The sequence below is a fragment of the Calidris pugnax genome, unplaced genomic scaffold (genome assembly GCF_001431845.1).
Source record: "Calidris pugnax isolate Ruff unplaced genomic scaffold, ASM143184v1 scaffold102, whole genome shotgun sequence".
Lineage (NCBI taxonomy): Eukaryota > Metazoa > Chordata > Aves > Charadriiformes > Scolopacidae > Calidris > Calidris pugnax.
Genome location: NW_015090846.1, coordinates 3,955,732 through 3,972,094, shown reverse-complemented (window position 1 = coordinate 3,972,094; position 16,363 = coordinate 3,955,732). Strand labels below are relative to the sequence as shown.

General features: G+C 48.4%; 1 protein-coding gene across 2 annotated transcripts in view; it reads left to right on the top strand.

The window, feature by feature from the left end:
* Positions 1-16,363, top strand: part of GPSM1 (G-protein signaling modulator 1) — a 78,696-nt gene that overhangs the window by 38,592 nt on the left and 23,741 nt on the right. For both annotated transcript variants that reach the window (XM_014942943.1, XM_014942944.1), the window contains exons 10-11: positions 10,891-10,961; positions 13,517-13,696. In XM_014942943.1, the coding sequence (XP_014798429.1) occupies positions 10,891-10,961; positions 13,517-13,696 (251 nt within the window). The remainder of the gene's footprint in view (positions 1-10,890; positions 10,962-13,516; positions 13,697-16,363) is intronic.

Here is a 16,363-nt window from a genome sequence, read left to right as displayed (position 1 = left end):
GAGGTTGTGTCTGTTTCTCCAAACACCCAAAAATGTGGCCCTGAAATCTGGTCTTGTTCCCTTTCACATGCTGCAAGTTAAGCCTCGAGTAAGCATCTCCAAGGGCTTTTGCCTTTGGAGAGGAGTAAGGGAACGTGCTGTGCCTTTGAGGGGGCTGTTTCATAGGGGTGAAGGCAATTGTGAATGACAAAAAGTGCTGCCTGGTGCTGGGAGGAGATGTCCCACAGTGCAAACATCCAGCTCTGCCCTCGGCATGGCTGTTGGCCATGGGGTGGGAGTGCCAGCTGCCCGTGCCAGCCTCGCTGGCTGCCCTCTTCTAGATCAGTGGGTTTGGGCTGAGGTTTGAGCATCAGCTTCGCAAGGAGTCGGTTGTGCCGAGTGCTCGGGGGTAGCAGTGAATTAGGAGCACGGAGCTGAGCCCTTCCCAGCCTGAGCCTGGTGGCAGTGCCAGCCTGGGCTGTCCCCGGGTGGGTAACTTGGGTCTGGGGTACACTAAACAGAGCTCTGCCTTGCATCGTTCCCCTCTTCAGTTCCTCCTTGTCAGCCCTCCAAAGTGAAAACTGACTTGGGGCTGCTTTTCTTCCATTCTCAGCAGCGTGTCAGCCTCGGTTGCCGTCTCCGATAGCATCGGTGTTAGGAGACACTGAGCAACACCTCTCCTGGCAGCTGGGTGTAGGTGGGAGGGATGCAGATGTTCCAGGAGGCGTTGGCACGTAGATGCTTTCAGAGCATTGTAAACTGGTTCCTGGCGTGGTTTCTGTGCTGTTTGCAGTAGGCAGACGCTGCTGCCCAGCTGTGCTTAACAAGCTCTGAGGGCAGGAAAGGACTTCCCCTGTTCTCTGCACATCTTCTGCTGAGAAAGGGTAGGCACAAGGTGAGACTGAAGCTTTGGTGTTCAGGAGCTTCAATTGCTGGGTCCTGCTCATCCCTGTGTGAGAGGCAGCTGTGCTTCAGGTTGCATTCTCAGGTGGTGAAGTGGGCAGCCCAGCCCGGGTGGGCATGAAATCCCTCTTCTTCCTGAGCAGGAATTAACTCTGTGTGGCTTTGAATGTGGGTCTTTGCATCTTCAATGCAGTTTTGAGCTTGCCTTCTTCACAGGAATCTTTGAACCCTTGGATCAATTAGACAGGGATAGAAGAAACCTGCTTTTATGTCTCCCAGCCTGTTTGTTTTTGTTTGTTTGTTTGCTTTAAATATCTTTGAAGTATCTAAGAAGTGTTTAGGGCAGCTGGAATATGCTAGATTGACCAGCCTCCTGTTGACAAAGCAGGGAGGTGGCAGTGCTGCTCACCCCTGCCAGCCTACGCTGGGATGCTGCCTATGGACAGGGATGTTCCTTCTCCATGGTGTCCTTGACCCTTTTGCAAAGGACTATGCTGGGTGACAGCTGGGAGATGTGGCCCTTGGAGACCAGTGTCCTTCGACTGGGATGGCAGTGTCTGGGTAGCATTTGCCTTCCATGTGGCAGCTGAATGCAGGGGGTCACATCACTAACGGCTTCAGCACGAACCTGCCCTGTCCTTATCGGTCAGACTGAGTAAGCACAGTAGCAATGGAAATTGCTTAATATTAAGTATCCTCAACTATATTTTTTTTTTTTTCACAAGAGCTGATAGGCTGCAGCTCGGCCATTTTTTCATTCTGAAAATGAAAGCTCGAGGCTAATTGTACCTGGTTAATTGTACCTGCTTATGCAGAGTTTTGATGGATGAGGTTGTTGACTGAAGCAGAGAAGCTTTTGGCCAAGTAGAAGCAGATTGCGGAGTGGTCGGGTTGCTTTATTTTGCTCTGACAGATGCTCAGTGGAGCTTTAGCTGCTGAGCTCAGAGCAGTGCTGGCACAAATGCCCATGCCCAGTAAGGCACCTGCAGGAAGATGTCTAAAAAGCCCTGAGTCTGTGGTGGTCCTTGCTGTGATGCTTAAGGGAGCAGAGCAGGAAGGACAGGAGTGCTGCTTGCGTGAGGAGCCGCTTGGGTGAGGATTTAGGACTTCTAAAGGATGCCTCTTCATTATCCTTGTAATGAGTCTTTTCCAAATCTGAGTAACCTCTGCTATTACAGCTGTTAAATCATTCCAACAGCTCTGATGGGGGGGATGAACCTCTGAGTCATTTGGATTTAAACCAAGTAATTTAGCACTCAGTTCAGACTGCCCCAGTATTGGCTTCGTGAAGTTTTAAAATACTCTTCTCAAAGTGTTAAGAAGTATTTAATGTTCCTCTCTCATCTTGCTTTGTACACGAGTCTCCTTCCCAGTGTCAGTCTAAAGTACAGCAAGATTTCTCAGCTCACAGCAGAGGAAAAGCTCTAGGACTGGAGGAGAGGATGTTGTGCTAATGAAACTCAGGTGTTTGTTTTATCTTGATGCCAGGGGAGACTGCAAGTGCTGGCCTCTTCCTCATCCTCCTTTCCACTTCTTGAAGCCTGTGGCAGAGAAGGTCCAACGTGGCTTTTGGCAGAGCCATCCATTAAATCAAGGGATCTCTTGTTATGGGGAGAGCTAACTCTTTGGCAATTGCCAGTTCCTGATGCAAACTCCTGCTCCAGGCTGGGAAGCCTGAAGTTCCCTTTGGCTGCTGTTCCAGGCTCCAGCTCTGGTGTGTGCTGACTGGTTCCTGAATGCACTTTCCACAGACTGTCTCCTTTGGTAGCCAACGTGTAGGAAATGCCTATGGCTACGGTGATCTTCTAACAGTACAGCGTTACTGTTGGGAACAAGATGCCTCTACTTCCTGTACTTTCTTGCAGCACAGAGCCAGAAAGGGACTGAGAAGAAGAAAATGCTTTATCGCTCAGCTAGAATGACTTTTTATCTCTTAAAGTTTTTTTATAGGGATGACCATGGCCTGCTCTGGTGCTTCACTGAGCGAGGCAAGGCCAGACCTTCCACGAGTCACCGTTATCTCTTGACTGACCCCAGGAACCTTCACTCAGCAGCAAGGCTGGCCCCAAGCCTGGCATGGACGAGCACTCAGAAGCCCTTTGCTTAGCAATGAGACCTGGCAGCTTGTAGAAACAGAGCTCCTGGATTCAAAGTCCTGTATGGCCAGCCACGTTCCGGTAGCTGGAAAGAGCCTGGCTGGTGCAAGCTGGTGACTGATTCACAACAGCATCCAGGAGGAGGGATCAAGTACATTGCCCCTTTAAAAAAAAAAGTGTGTTTGATCACTGCAAGGCTCTGAGATCTGTGTTGGTCTTTGCCTTGCCCTCCCTGAGTCAGTGTTTAGGACACAGCTGCTGTAATTGGGCTTGTCTAGCTGCTGGAGATGTGGCTGGTGTTAATCACAGTGTGCCACTTTCTAGCTCAAACTGAGTTTCTTTTTGATCTCTGCTTGTTCAACACAAGCTGATAACGGAAGATGGGAGGTCATGAGGCTCTGCTATATACTGGCAGAGAAAATCCTGCTCTTAGAAGAAAGCCAGGTGTTCCTGCCAAGCCTTTCATGGCTGTTCTTAAATTAGCCTGGAGGTTACATGCCTCCTCCCAGCCTGCTCCACCCAGTTCCATTTATCTCCCAGAAAATCCTCCTGTCCCCACAACTGTTGATCTATGAAGCAGACCATTGCCTGGGGGAGTGTGTGTTATGGTTATAGGAGGCCTCCTCTAACACAGCTTTAAGTTTCCCACCATCTTTGAGCCTTGTATTTGACAACCTGTTAGGTGATGTGTGATTGGGTGCTCTGCATTTTCTACATCGTGCAAATACATACCAAAATACTTCCTTCTTTGGCCTGAATTGCCAACTTTTTTTTTTTGTAAATAAGCCTTACTCCAGCCTTGCTTAGTTAGAGGAAAAACTAATGCCCATTGCACATGTGTGGGAAGACTGGAATCAAAGATGTGCCTGACATCGTGGCAATTGGTAATAGTTTGGCCACAAGATGTAAGATCCTCTTCTTGCTCCAAGATTGCAGCATTCCTCAGCTACACTGGGTTTGGAAAGCAGCTCCCTTGTGCCATCTCTGTCTCCAAGAAGGACTTCTGCTCCAAGTCTTACCTCTTCCGTGTGAATGTGAAGACTCTTCTGGCATGTGCTCCAGAGTGCCTCCTTATTATTTCTCCCCACCTGAGAAGCCTCGGTGCTACTGCTCACCTGAATACAGTCAGCCAAATGTCAAGGGGTTCCTGGGTGCCACGCAGATGTACAATATTGCTGTTATTCTCAGCCAGTTGTTCAGCTGTCAGCCTGGATTCTGGAGGATGTGAAACTCGGGTGACATACGCAAAACATCTTCTGCCAAATCAGGCAGGCGAGCATCTTGATTCAAAAGTAACTTCTCTTTATTACTACATATTGTATATACTTTTTTTAAAGAAACAGTTTTGCCACGGAGAGCAAAAAAAACCTGCAAAATTGTTATTCTGGAGAAGGTTTTTGTAGTGCTCAGGATCTGTCTGGAAGGTTGATATTTGCTCAGCTGTGTGCTGTCTGTGTGCCAATGAACACAGCGTGTCAGAGCAAACATGCTGGAGCCCCATCTTCCCAGCAGAAGGGGTTTCATTCCTCTCCTTTTGGCTCCCAGTTCTGACAAGGGAGACCAGAGGCTGGAGGGCCTTGCGTGAGACCCAACGTTCCTGGGGAAGTCTGATGTGACGCCACATGAAAACAACCTCCCCACAGCTTTCCCTGGCCCTTAGCTATGGCTTGACTCTATTATAATTTTCATGTGTACTGTCCTTTGTTATAAACCCTACCTCCTCTTGGCTTTTGTCTACACTGTGCAGCCAGAAAAGCCCTCAAATAGGGAGAAAAACATTGTTTTGCCCATTTAGCCATATCCTCAGACACAGAAAGGGCCAGAACTGTCAGGATTCCCCTTGTCCTTTCCGGTCTAAAGGACTGGGGGGTAAGCAGATGGTCCTTCCTATGGATTGACACACCACAGCTCGGTGCCAGCCTTTTATGGCTGTCATCATAAATAACAGATATTATTTGGTTTCTCTGAATAGAGAAAAGTATTGTTCTATCCCAGTAACAACTGGGGAAACAAGTACCAGCATTTATCATTCAAGTGCTGGCAATAATAGAGGTCAAGTGGATTTATAGTGCCAGAACCCATTATGTGTTTGAAGACTAATTAAAGCTTTAAATGAGATGCTTGTCCTACCGGAGGCTGCTTTCTCTTTTTTTTTGCCTCCTTTCTTTTCTTGCTGCTGTGCTTGCTTCCTCCCCACCCCCCTGTCTTTCCATTTTTGAGGAGCTTGCAGTAATAATGGAACACTAGCTTGACAGAGCTTTCCTGATTAGATGTCAGTACCGTATGATTTGAGATGATCTGTGAGCACTTGGATTGCTGGACCATATCTCCACGGTCACTTCTGATCTAGGTAGGGCTTGAAGACCAGTCTTCTACCCCAACAACTGGCTGGGCAGCTCTAATCTAATCATATTGAACAATATTTACAGTTGTCTGCCAAAATGAAGGTTCTGGAATGCTGGGGTCTATGTAAATGTGGGGAGGCACAAGTCAGTATCTCAGTTAATACAGGCACAGAGAGAAATGACCTTTTCATGAAAGTACAGCAGTGCATATGCCAAGATTTGTTGTGTTCTTTGGGGTGCAAAGCTTGGACTCCGTGGGGCAGGCACTGCTCCTGAGCTGTGTGTGCTGCTCAGCCGGGAGCGCTGGAGATGGAGTGGGGATGTTGTTGGCCATACAACCTTTCCCTCTTGGTCTTCTGAGGAGTCCACTGTCAAGTTTAATTCTGCTTCCTCTGGTACAGCCCCCCCAGAGGGCTACAGCGTGTTCCCGGCCTGCAAATAGAACTGTGGCTCGATCTGTGTCGGGGAGGGGGTTTGCTTCATCTCTAAGAGGGATGGAGTAGGCAGCTCTCCAAGCTGCTGGGGAGGGGGGAGAGCCTAGGAGTTATCAAAGCACATGTCAACTTGATGAGAGCTCCTGGCAGGGCTCCCTGAGCCGTTGCTACACGTGTTCTGCTCGATCTTGTCAACTCTGAAATCTCAGGAGCGCCAGTTGGATAGGGAGACTGTCCACAGAGGAACAAAACTCTGCCCACGCTGTCTACCCAGCTTTGCCCTACTGCAAATTTACATGGGATGATCCCATCACCATCCCACGATAAAACACTTCCTTGTGTTTTCTGTGGCTACATCTCACTTCGAAGCAAGGTACTGCTAGAGAATTTCTGCTACGTGAGCATTTCTCCTCTAATTGCGTCCTGAAAAATGAGGACTTGCCTGTTGGAGGGCCTGCCTGTGGCACAGGAATAGAGTCCTCTCTGGAGATGGTACTGATATGGAGCTGGTAACAGAAACCAAGGGGACAGGAGAAGAATGGAGGGAAGAAGTTGTGCTTGCTGTGTGCACCATGTCAGCTCTCTGATTTAGCAGCTTCATCAGACATGGAATGCCCAGTGTAGCTCTACACTCATCAGCTTAAAAAGCCCAAGGAAAGGAGGGATCCTGCACTATCAAACTTCTGGTGGTAAAGAAGAGATTATAGATAACGGTTCCCGTATCCATGTCATCTCTTGCGAGGTAGCACAAGGATGTGCAGAGAGGCCATCCCCATCTCTGCAGAGTGGGGATGTGAGGCAGAGAAAAAAGATGGGTCTAGGTGGGTATCTGACATGGATAATATTGGGTTTATGTCCCAAAGACTGAAGAACAGGGAGCACTTGTGAGATGAGGGGATCTGAAGGACCTGGGGGCAGCAAGGATTCTCACGTGCGTGCAGGCAAGCACACAAGCAGCACCCTCTGCTCTCTTGCAATGAACTTCCCCCTCCCCAAAGTCCATTGCTCCCTTCCAGGGAGGGAGGTGTCTCCTTCATCAAGTTTTAAAATACAAGAATGTGAAAACCGTTAAACTCGCCTCAGGAACCAAATTGCACAAGTAAAATTAAAAAAAAAATAAAATAAAATCCCCTTTGGTTCATGGTGGTGTGGAGATCATAGGGGAGGGGAGAGATTTTGAAAAAAAATATTTAAAAAAGAAACAAGGACCCTGAGCCTGAGCAATGAAAAGAACAACATCCGAGGAGCTCCAGGAAAACAAGGTATGAATACAGCCAGTCAGGAGCGTTGCTCAGCTGATGTTCACAAGAAGGTTTCAACTTGCTCTATTCGAGACCTTGAAGACAGAGAGAGCATTTAGAAATGCCCCTGAGGTTTTCCGTTACTCTGCAGTAGGCTTGGTAAACACGCCAATAAATACTGGAGAGAGAGGAAAAAACCTTCCAGAGGAACAGACCCAGGTTTTCAGCTGCTCCATCTTTTGCATCCGCGCCGGCTGCTGGTGATCGGCACCGGGGAGAAAGAGGCAGAGTTGAACTTTTGCTGAGCGTTGGGTGGTGCTGCAGGTATTTCTGGGAAAAATGACTTGAAGGAGACTGAAAAGTTACCTCTGGAGCCATCTGAGGGAACGTCCTGATCGGAGAAAGAAAAATTAATGGGACTCCTTCTGTCGTGGGGTGCTTGTGAGTACAGAAATCTCTCTGCTCTGCTGGAAGATGAGTATGTGCAGGCTACTGAGCCTGTTTGCTGGGGAGTAAAGGGGAGAACTCCCATACGTGCTGTAGGAATTGCTGCCTGTGCTGATCTGGTTTATGATAGCCCTGACCAACAGGTAGCCTCTTAATTCTTCTAATTTCTTGTTTTAATGGCGCTGTTCTCCCCACCCGTGGGACAGCTCATGGTGAGTGGGGACGGTGGAACCGTTGGGCTTTTGTGAGGCCCGCGTTTGGCCCTGGAGCTGACTCTGTTTTCTTCTGGAAGAAAGCAGCTGAAGTGGGTGGCTCTGAAGTTGAGTTTGTAACTCCCATCGTCTTCCTCTCTTAACTCAACTTCATGTGAAATCCACACGGTAATGGAGGAGCATCAAAACAACTGAAAAAGACAAATTGTTCTGCGTGCCCTAATTGCTGGGGTAGTCTCAGCTGACTCCGTAGATTAAATTAACAAAGAGGAAGGCAGGTTTTCTCAGATCAGAGATTAATGGTTTCTGGCCAGCAGTTTAATGCTATTGCAAATGTACAAAAGCACCTGAGGACGGAGGTGTATAATTAACGACTCTTTAGGCTGTTGGAAATGATGTGTGTTTATCTAATCAGGCACACTTCGCTCCTTTCTTGCTTTCCTGGAAGTGGCTGTTAAAAGCCGCTGTGACGCACGCTCACTTCCAGATGCTGGCCTTGCCTCTTGGGCATTGCTTTGAAACCCAAATGTACCATCCCATTAAGTGTTTGTAGGTGCCTTTTATTCCAGACCCACCTCCCTTCTCCACACATACGACCGTAGGTTATTCTGAGGGAAGCCAAAGAGCCATCAGCAGCTGTAGCAGTGTCCGCAACGTCATCGTGTGTGACCAGGAGCCACCAGCCACAACCCACCACTCTTTCCCCTCGCTGAGCTCCTGCCTGACCCACACGGCAGCAGCCAAATGCCCTTTGCTCATTCGGCAGCGTGGGAGGAGACCTGGGGCCAGCAGTAGCCACCTTCTCTGTGCTGATGCCCCCAGGGTGGTGGTGGGAGCTGGGCGTGGGGTGTCTCGTGTCTCCCACTGAGGTGGTTTGGGACCTCAGCTTAGTTTAAGAGCTCTGGGCCCTCTCAGCTGAAAGCTGGGATCACTGGTGCCCTGGGGAGAGTAAACTCGGGCAGAATTTAGCACATGGAAGGGGAGTCCTGTACTGAGTGAACTGTTGTCTCTGGGGGGGTTGTGCCTCCCCACCAAGAGTGCAGCTCGCTCTCCATTTAATTTTGGGAGAGGGCTCACGCTTTATCATTTCGGGTGTCTTCATGGCTGAGTTCACATCCAGCCTGTGATAATAGATATATTCAGCTACCAAACAACTGGATCATTTCCTTGGTATCCAACAGCGTGAGCCTTTCCCAACGTGCTCGCCAGAGGTGCTTAAAAGATGTTAGCAAACATATGATACCTTAGATAAGGTATCTTAGTAAACATAAACAAAGACTGGAATAAAAATAGTAAAATCAAAGAGTTGTGCCTGCTTTGTTGAGGGCAGCAAAGTCCTTGTTTTCCTGCCCACTCCAAAGGGAGGGCAGCCCCGTGTCTCAGTCTCAGCAGCAATTGCTGACCTTCCACCATCAAATCCTGCTGTTCCTGAGCTGCTGCCAAGGGAGAACTGGCTTTGCAGGGCAGGAGAGTAGAGATGACGACTGCTTATCATGACGTGTTTTCCTTTCTCTCTGGGTACTCACATCAATATCTGTTCTGCACCTATTCACCACCCCTGATGTCATTCCCTTCTCAACCCAAAGCCTAGTAATGAAGGCACCTTAAAATGGAGCTGGTGCTAATGTGCTTTTTGGAATAGAGAGAAACGTGCAGAAATATTTTGCTGATTTGAATCTTTATGGCTGCAAGAAGTAAATCACTTTAGGGTAGCGAGGGGCAGTGTAATTAACTTTAGGTCTTCTATAACTAAGATGTGATATATGTGCATGACCCTTAGCAAAGTCCCAGCTGATCTGAGCTTGTCTTTTGTCTCACAGAGCTGAGTGAGATTGAGCTTTTGAAAGCAGCAGTGTTTCTGGGGTTGGTGCAGTTTAGAGATGACTTTGGTCGCGTCTGGAGCCCTGGAAGAGCTGGGCACATGTTAATGCAGGAATCCCTGCTACCTGGTGGCTTTTGCCATTTAATCATCATATTCTGCTTACAGTCTTGAACTGGTTCATTATTTTTTTGCCTTCTCTCTCTCGTTAAGTTTGTCCCGTGAGTGGCTCGGTGGCACCCTGGGTTTGAACAGGGTCCGTGGGGCTGCTGTAAATATAATTGTGCTGTAACAGAAGCAGTTGTGCTGTTAGGTGCTGGTGGTAAACTATGGAATCTTTAGGTTTGGTGAGTTTGCTTTTGCAGGAACCACACAGAGCTCGGTGGTTTCCGTTCTCAGGGCTCAGCACGGGGATGGATTTCGATTCACATGTGTTCATCCACCCTCCCTGAGGATTTCCCCTGAAGCTTGGAAGTTATCATGGGACTGTGAGTCCAAAGCTTTCATCTCTGCCCCGTCTGGTGTTGCTGGTGTGGGATGTCATGTGGTGCCCGGCGAAGCTGAACCTTCAGGGCAGGAAAGCAGGAGAGAGAAAGGACAGAAGCTTTCCCAGATGCGGTGAAGGCATCCCAGGGCTATTTTGTAAATCCTGGCTGTGTTAGTGAGCAAGGCAATAGATGCTGGAAGCAGGTTGGATGGAGACATGGTGGAGGTAAAGAGAGTTTGGAAAGCAGGAGTTGGAGCTGAACTGTGTTTCACCTTCTCTGTTATCGCTAGAATATTGCATCAAAAGGAATTTAATGAAATCTCAAATAAATATAATGGATACTGTCCAATATTCTGATTTCTCTGTCAGCTTCAGGGCAAGGTTTTGCTCTCCTTAAGGCTGGGCCTATGATAGTTAGAAAATATTTGCTCCTTCGCTTAGTTTTCCAGCCCTCGTGACTGTAGAGAAAAACTCAAAGCTGTGTCCCAGATTACATTCTTTAAGTTAAAAACATGAAGATAAAGCAACAAATCCACGCATCTATTAAACTGTGGTTTTGTTATGATTTCTCTCAACGTCAGTCCCTTGACTTTTGTTTTTTAGGGTAGGGTTTGTAACTCCTGAATTCCAGAGAGCTCAGTTGAGATCAGGGTCAGAGTGTGACCCAGCCACTGGTTCAATAGCAAAAGCTTCAGGCAGCCGAAGCTGTTGCTGATGGTGCTGTGATAGTGTTTTGAAAAAGCCCCAAAGCAATAGAGGAAAAAACCCATGTTTGAATCTCAAGGACAGCACAGCTGCGGCATCCCGTCCTTTTGACTTTGTAGTTAACAGAAGTGGAGAGTCTGCCCTTGCTTAAATTCTGTCTGTGTGACATTAGTGCTGTTGGTGAGTGCCACCCTCCTGATGCGAGAGTGCGTTGTTTTGCAGGAGCCAGGCCAAAGAGACTCCAAAGGAACAGCATGGACAGCTTAGACCTCCTGAAGTTCCCTTCTGAAAAGGTAAGCAAAGATGTCTGGCCTCAAAGATTAAATATCACTAGGAATCTGTAATGGCTTGTTGACTGGCTTCGTTTGCAGGGAAGTATGCAATTAGCAGATATCATTGGAGTCAATGGGATTAACCAAAGAGGGTTTCTAGAGAGCTCGGAGGAGAGGAACAGCTGGTCTAGCTAAAAAGGCACTTAACAACTGAAAGCTGAAAAAAAGCCACTTCTTTGCTTTTTTGAAAAAAAGCTGCCCTTTATTGAGAGGATAATCTCTGGCGTTTTAGCCCCTTTAGTGGCTGGTGGCAAATCTCAGGGCCTTATTAGCCCAGCGGAGGGCTGCATTCAGCACGAGTAGGGATGCAGAGGGCAGAGGCAGGGGATGGTGCGTGGCAGGAGGCAGAGGGTTTTATCCCAGGGGGCTCTAAGGGAGCTTCTGCCCCAGTTCCCTGCTGGAAATGTCAGATCTGAGCAGATCAGCATTTTCTCAGTCTCCCCAGGGCACAGGCTGTTTCTGCAGGCAGCTGGGAGGCACTGAGCCTTTCCACCTACTGTGATCGAAGAGCACCTCTTCGTTATCGTCCCACCGTCTCTGCCAGAGACAGACGTCAAAGTCAGCAGGGACCCTGTCACTGCACGGGCCAGGAGCTCTTGTCCAGTGCCTCTGTGCACACTTGTGTCTGGGCAGAGCACCCAGGAAGGTCCCGTGTTGGCTCTGAATGTCCCATCATACAACGCTGCTTCCCCGACCATCCTGCTCTCTCCAGCCTTTGCCTTGTTCCTTGTTTTGATCTTCTCTGGTTTTAGCTCCTAGCTATTGGTTCTTGTTTATTCCTCTCTCCACCAGACTAAAAATCTTTTTATCTCGTGCTGCCTTTTACCCTGAAGGTGCTTACATGCTGTAATTGAGTCATCTATTCCTTTTGTCATGAACTAAACAGTTTGAGGGCTCTAAGTAAGGCAGTAAGGTACCATAAGGCAGTTTCTTTCCAGTTCTGAAATCCATTTTTGTGGCTGCTTTTCAAAATGTGGACACCGGCCCGGCTGCAGTTGATCCCATCAATAACTTCTAGGGAAATGAATCTCTCCTCACTTGTCCTCACAATTCCTGTTTGTATTGCAAGGAATGGAAAAGTCATTTAGGCTGCAGCATCCTACTGTGCTGTTGTGTGCTGTGACTTCAGATCCTGTTCGGTGTCCTCGGCTTTTCGGTCTATGTGCACCTAAATCCCAACCTTGTGTGCCATTGGGTTGTCTCCTGAGCTGTGCTTCTTTCTCCTGCATGTGGGTGCTGCAGTGAGGACACTCTGGGGAGCCCTCTCAGTGCTTTATGTATGATAAAGAGGTGGTTTGTCACCAGAGACACTGAAGCCCAGGGCACCAAGCAGGTTTAGGCACTCATGTCCCGCCGGTTACATGTAAAGTGCCTGGTGCCTTTAATAAGTGTCTTTGGAGCTAAACACTGAATATAAACACTGAATACTCCTGCTGATGCTTCTGTACGAGGGCCTCATCTGTGTGACAGCAGTAATGAGGCTGTTATGATAATACAGGCAGGGCTATTAACTCGAGTCTTTTGACAGAGAAGGGATAGAGTCGTGTGTGTGTTATGGAAAGGGGGTGAGAATGGAGGAGCCGGGCATGGGGCAGGGCCTGGAAAAGTGAGAAGGGAAAAAAACTTCAAGAGATGTGTAATTTCTGTCACCTCATTTTCCCATGCATTACACAGGGGTAATAATCCTGTATTTTATATGTCTATGGCAGCACTGAGCACAAGGAATTAAGAGAGCAAATGAGGGCAGCGGTGAGAGAAGAGGGGACTGCTCGTAATCATCTGCTGTAGTTAGTCATGTTACCCTGCAGTCCCCATGGGCTTCTGGTAGCACAGGGGTTGGCAAAAGAGCTGATGGGACTCCAATCTGCCTTTGAGGAAACCCTCAGGTAAGGGCTCTTCTTGCTGAAGGCAGTGGGAGACACTGAGGCAGACAAGAGGTGGGAAAGGCTGTGGAGCATCTAGGATAGCCGTGGTCCCTGGGGCAGGGTTGGGTTATCCATGGTTTGGTGTGGGCTGCTGCACAGCTGGGTGCTGGGAAGAAGTGAAGATACAGCAAGTAGAGGGACTTGTGCCAGGAGTTTGGTATCCTGAGCAAGATGAGCTTGTGACTCTGTTTGGAAGAGGTTTTTATGAGTGCAGTTGGCATAAATCACTAGCAGCAGTGGCTGCTTCTGGACCCATCACTCCCTATGTCTGGAAATAAATCAGCCATACTTCTACCTGCTTACGTGGGTTTTTTAAGAGGATGCTACTTTTCCCTGACTTCTCCCTGTGGAGAAGTTGACTGCTGTGTGTTGTTTGGGTGATGCTTCCTTTCCACTCGTTAAAATCACTCGCTGCAGAGGTAGAATGTCCTCATTTGACCCTGCACGTGAGGAGTGGCAACTCCCACCACCTAAACTCCACGTTAACTTCTTGCTTCCTCGTGTCTCCTGTTCTGTGGGTACTTGCTAACAGATCTCCATGTCAACCTGAGACAGGAGATTTGTGCAATGACTGTTTCTTGCTTTCCCAAGGACCAGAACGGGGACAGCCATCATGTGGGAGACCTGAAGATCTCAGGAAAAGAGTTCTTGTCGTTACCTGCGAGGTCAAAGAAATACCGGGAGCACCAATCCAGTTCAGAGAGAAAGTCCCAGGGGTCAAGTACATCACCACTGGATACCAGCGAAGTCCGTGTCCAGGTGTCACAGTCGGTAGGAAGATGATTTTTATTTTTCCAGTTCTGATCTGGGAGTTTCTTACAGCCTGTTTGTTCTTACCTCATTTCTAACCTTGGATGGGTGGTGGGGTGGCCTGTTGGCTGGGAAACGGAGCCTGCATCTTGGTCTGCTGTTGGGGCAACTGTAAACAATTCATTTTGCCTTTATGACCCTCAGCATCACTGTCCATTTAACAGAACAATGGTACCAACCTCCGTCGTGAACTGGTTAGAGGATGGCATTTAGTGGTGGTATTTGTAACCTTCTCTTGAGGGATGGGAGTCTTAGACCTGAGGTTTCCTGAGTTTGGTCCTGTCAGAATGTGATGCCTTGAATTCCAGGAGAATACAGGAATTTGGCCCCCTTTCTTTGTGCTGTCTGACTTGATCAGTCTCCTGGGATTCATGAGGAGTGGGCTTGTTGCCTTCAGGAAACAGAGCCCTTTTCAAGTTTTTGATGAGCAACCAAAAATGCTGGTTGCCTTTGCCAAATCTGGCACCTTAGGTTCTGTTGCCTCTCATCTCCTGATCACACTGATGGTCTCCAGAGTGGCAGTCTGCAGAGTGGTCTTTGAATTCAGCAGTTGTTAGGCACAGATGACAGAAAATCATTGTCTAAGAGCTTCTCTTTGGAAGCAAGTTAGGTGGAGCGTGCTTCCTGAAGAGCAGAAGCTGGCAAGAGGAGCTGGCCCTGATGTGGGTGATTTATGTGTTCCTGGCCTGCAGCAAGTCCTGTGTTGGGTGTTGAAGAGCTCTGACTCAGTCTGTGCTTGCCTCCCCAGAAGGTGGTGGGGACCTGTGCCCTGGAAAGCTCTTCACGTGCCTTTTTGATGTCTTTAGCCTGAACAATTGAGCTGTTTGTTGGGCCGTTATCTTCCGGTTGTGTTCATGTTTGTTGTGACGTGTGGCACATCCAATGTACCGGGGAGGCTTCCTGCACCTGTGTTGGTTTTGTTCTCAGTCCTGCAGACTGGGATCACACCCACAAACGATGGCATGTTTCTGGATCGTGGGAGGGGGCTTGGAGATACTTGAACTCAGTGATCTCAAGCGAGAAACCCCAAGTCCTCAGCTTGTTGTTGCCAGGAGATGGTGTGTAACAGCAGAGATTTAATGATTGCACGGGTTTTTGAAAGTATTCGGGCTCTTGCTTTACACTGAGGCTGTAACACACCCTATCACAATCCTGTGATCATGCAGTGATTCCAGATGGAATAAATCTAAGCCAGGAAAGATAGGCCTATTTTTTCTTGGCATTTAAGAAAAGCGAAATAAAATATTTTTGTGCTGGGTACTAAAGGGTCTGAGCTGTGGAGCTTGGAATGAAGCCTGTCTGTACAGTGGGGATGCTTGAAAGTGTTTCTAGCACTGAGCCATTTGTTCCTGGTCTGTGGGTCATGGGGAGAACATATCCTGCCGTACCTGTGTGCGTGTGCACACATACACAGCCCTTTTTCACCACAGACATTCCTGATCTTCAGTTCTCTGACCGCTGGAGACAGGATCTTTACACCAACTGGGTTTTTTTTTAGACTTCTCTGAGCTCATTCTTCATTCCCAACAGTGCTCGTGGAAATGTTCTAATAGCAAAAGCATTTCCTACTGCTCACCGGTGCAAACATGATCATTGAGAAGGAAAACAAAGCTCATCTGAGCCAGAAAGGAGACAGCAGCACGGGGGCATCCAAGGCAATACAAAGGCAGAAAAAACCCCTCACTTCTGCCAGAAATAGCCTTGTATTTTTAACTCAGACGTTGAGCCAGAAACCAAACAAAAGTCATGCTCCATCAAAGAGCAAAGCAAAAAAGCATTCCTCAGGAGTGTGGTTGTGAGTACATAGACTGTGTCTAAGAAAAGGCCCTGTGGGACATCGCCAACCACCAGTGACCTCGTGACAGTGCACATGGGGTGTTGGTGGACATCCATGAAAGAGCAAGTGTAGTCATACGCACTGCAGTCACAGGAGGTGCCTTTCAGACACCTGGGGTGTGCGCTGGTTCCTGATGGAGTGTGTGAGCAGGCGAGGGACACACCGTTCCTCACACCTTTGAGGGGATGGGGGACCACGCAGCAGGGCTGCAAAGCCCTGGGTTGGCTCTTGCAGGGGGTAGCTCATGTTTAGCTCCCCGCTTGCTCCCCAAGAGTCCATTTTCAGCTCAGCTCCCTGGTGCACGTGGTCGTGAAACAGCGTAGAGTGAACTCAACAGATTACGCAGAGCAGCCGTGTGTGGAGAAAAGATGGTATCTTCCTCCTTGCAGGCACTAAACATCTCCCGTTTCATCCCAAGAGAGAATGCACTCAACAGTGCTCGTGGCTGGAGGAGAAAGGTGACTGCCTGTCTTACACTTTAAAGAATGTCCCTTATTTGGTATCTAATGGACCATAGACCATAAAAATGACAGTGACAAGTGGTTTATTTGGTTTTTCTTCAGGGCAGCAGCTATACAGGGTTATGTAGCATGATCAGGGTTGTGGTCTTCGTAGGCAGATGCTCAGAATGGCAGAGGGGAGTTTGGCACAGTGCAGGTGGGACACCGAAGCCTCCCAGCGTTGCTCTTGGCAGGGCATCCTGCCATCTTTCCTTGCCAAGGAGCCTGGAGCTCCCAACTAGGTTTTGCCCCTGCCTGTGCACCCACAAAGCGAAGGCAGGTGCATTTATA